General features: G+C 42.1%; 2 protein-coding genes across 2 annotated transcripts; one reads left to right on the forward strand and one right to left on the reverse strand.

Moving 5' to 3' along the window:
* The first annotated feature begins 368 nt into the window (after positions 1 to 368).
* Positions 369 to 1,667, forward strand: LOC136245897 (uncharacterized). The gene is made up of 3 exons (XM_066037351.1): positions 369 to 530; positions 786 to 966; positions 1,045 to 1,667. Exons 1-3 carry the CDS (start codon positions 369 to 371, stop codon positions 1,665 to 1,667), a joined length of 966 nt encoding a protein of 321 aa, XP_065893423.1.
* A 7-nt stretch (positions 1,668 to 1,674) lies between these two features.
* On the reverse strand, positions 1,675 to 2,255 carry LOC136245898 (myb/SANT-like DNA-binding domain-containing protein 7). The gene has a single exon (XM_066037352.1). The coding sequence runs from the start codon at positions 2,233 to 2,235 to the stop codon at positions 1,675 to 1,677; it is 561 nt and encodes a 186-aa protein (XP_065893424.1). The 5' UTR covers positions 2,236 to 2,255.

Genomic DNA, 2,255 nt, shown 5'->3' on the forward strand with positions numbered 1-2,255 from the left:
ACTTATGTTGATTTCCCATCCGGATTCACGTTGACACCTGCTCATTTTTTGTCAGGAAATTTAGATGCAATATTGCTGTGTGAGGTAGAGGGGTTTGGTGACACTGACTATCAACCTAAGAAAGATTCCGCCATTGAGTTTAGATTACTGGAAGAGAAATCAAAAGCAGTTAGAAAATTTTGGGAAATATGGAGAAATGACTATTTATTGTCACTAATACCGCATTTACACTAGGCACGGTTGTGCGAGGTGATTAAAGAAACTGTGACGAAAACGGAGCTGGCCCTTGTTTACATTACGCAGCCATAACCATGCTGTGCACGGATAATGAATTTCTTGTTTACTGAATTTACAAGTACTGTGGCAAGATGGCCAACACGTGCAGTGATCTACGAGTGGCGCTGGTATTGCAGCACTGCACTATTGATTCATCCCTACCTGATACATCACAAAGTGAAGTTGTAGGCAGAAGAGAAAGGATTGAACACCCTTACTATACGTTCGCCAAGAAGCATATGGTCTTTACCCAGGTTAGTTGTTTACAGTTTAGCGCGTAGAATGCCTAACTGGGAGGGGTGGGGCTACGTGGCTTTAACTGAAACTAATCAACACCTCAGTAACCTGTAGCTGTTATTGCTAGGTAGCATACTCCTACAATTAAGTCTAGGGTATCTTAGCTATATACATGCATGAAATTCCATTAGTTGAGTATATTGTATGGTTTGTAGTCAGCTACAATTAACTGTACATGTTACATCATTAGATCATGTCACTGGTGGGAACAGATTGTGCTCAGGACCTTCACTGCAAAAGACTGGATAGAGAACTTTCATGTTAGCAAAGAAACTTTTACATACATCTGTGATAGCCTTAAGCCTTTCATTAAACAACAGGATACCAAGTTTCGTAAAGCCATCTGCACTGAGCATAGAGTGGCAATTACATTATGGTGCTTAGCCACCTGTGGTGAGTACCGTACCATTGGCCATTTATTTGGAATTGCCAGATGCACAGTGTGTGTCAATGTTCATGATACCTGTTCAGCTATAGTCACAACATTGATGTCTCAATACATCACTTTTCCTAAAGGTGATGATCTCAAGGAGGTGATCACTGGCTTTAGGCAGAAGTGGGGATTTGTACAATGTGCTGGGGCAATAGACAGTACCCACATACCTGTGAGAGCTCCAGCTATGAGCCACACTGATTATTACAACAGAAAGGGGTGGTACTCAATTATTGTTCAAGGAGTTGTTGATCACAACTATTTATTTCGTAATGTGTACTGTGGTTGGCCAGGAAGTGTGCATGATGCACGAGTATTGGCAAACTCAGCACTCTATCGTAAGGCTACTTCAGGTGAGCTACTTCAAGGAAATACACTAACTGTTTTGAGCCAAGAAATACCAGTTTTCCTTGTTGGAGACTCAGCATATCCACTGTCAACCTGGCTAATGAAACCGTTTCCCCACAACACGGCTCTGTCCACTGCCCAAAGAAATTTTAACTACAGACTGTCTAGAGCACGCATAGTGAGTGAGAATGCTTTTGGCCGTCTGAAGGCTAGGTGGCGACGACTGCAAAAACAAAATGACATGGCAATTAACAATATTCCTAATGTAATCATTGCATGTTGCATTCTCCACAATGTGTGTGAAATTCATTGAGATTCCTTCAATGACCTGTGGATATTCCTTTCACAAATTTCTCCATTGCTTTCTCTATTTTTTCATCTCTAGACCTTTTCTTTGGTACCAATGGCTTTCTCTCCACAATAACTTTAACATCATCATCACACTTGCTGTCAGTGTTTTCTCTGTTATCGTGTTGCCTGTCAGCAGTACTACTACTAGTGTTCAAGCCTTCACTATCATTATCACTACTCTGGGGTGCTTCCGTACCGGGGTCTTCTTCAAGAGTATCACGTAGCACAGGAGGACAAATGGCTGGCTTGCTACCCATCACCTGGTTCATTTCTTCGTAACACTTACAAGTTTTCCTGTTGTTTCCTGTCTCCTTGTTTCCGTCCTTTACTTTCTTGTAGTCTACCTTCAACTTCTTTATCTTCTCACAGCATTGCTGACCAGTCCTCGTGTAACCAGCCTTCTGCATTTCCCTCGAGATTTTATCATATACATCGCGGTTACGCTTACACCCTTCAAGCTGCTCTTGTATCGCCTGTTCTCCCCATATTTCGATCAACTTTGCTGTTTCCTTATCACTCCATTGCGCCATCGTTCCTCTTGACTTTCCCA

The sequence above is a fragment of the Dysidea avara genome, chromosome 15 (assembly GCF_963678975.1).
Source record: "Dysidea avara chromosome 15, odDysAvar1.4, whole genome shotgun sequence".
In the NCBI taxonomy this organism is placed as follows: Eukaryota; Metazoa; Porifera; class Demospongiae; order Dictyoceratida; family Dysideidae; genus Dysidea; species Dysidea avara.

Coding starts and splice junctions, on each gene's coding strand:
- LOC136245897 (XM_066037351.1), top strand. CDS start 369: ATGGCCAACACGTGCAGTGATCTACGAGTGGCGCTGGTATTGCAGCAC. Junction 531..785: donor AGCATATGGTCTTTACCCAG/GTTAGTTGTTTA, acceptor TGGTGGGAACAG/ATTGTGCTCAGGACCTTCAC. Junction 967..1,044: donor ATGGTGCTTAGCCACCTGTG/GTGAGTACCGTA, acceptor ATACCTGTTCAG/CTATAGTCACAACATTGATG.
- LOC136245898 (XM_066037352.1), bottom strand. CDS start 2,235: ATGGCGCAATGGAGTGATAAGGAAACAGCAAAGTTGATCGAAATATGG.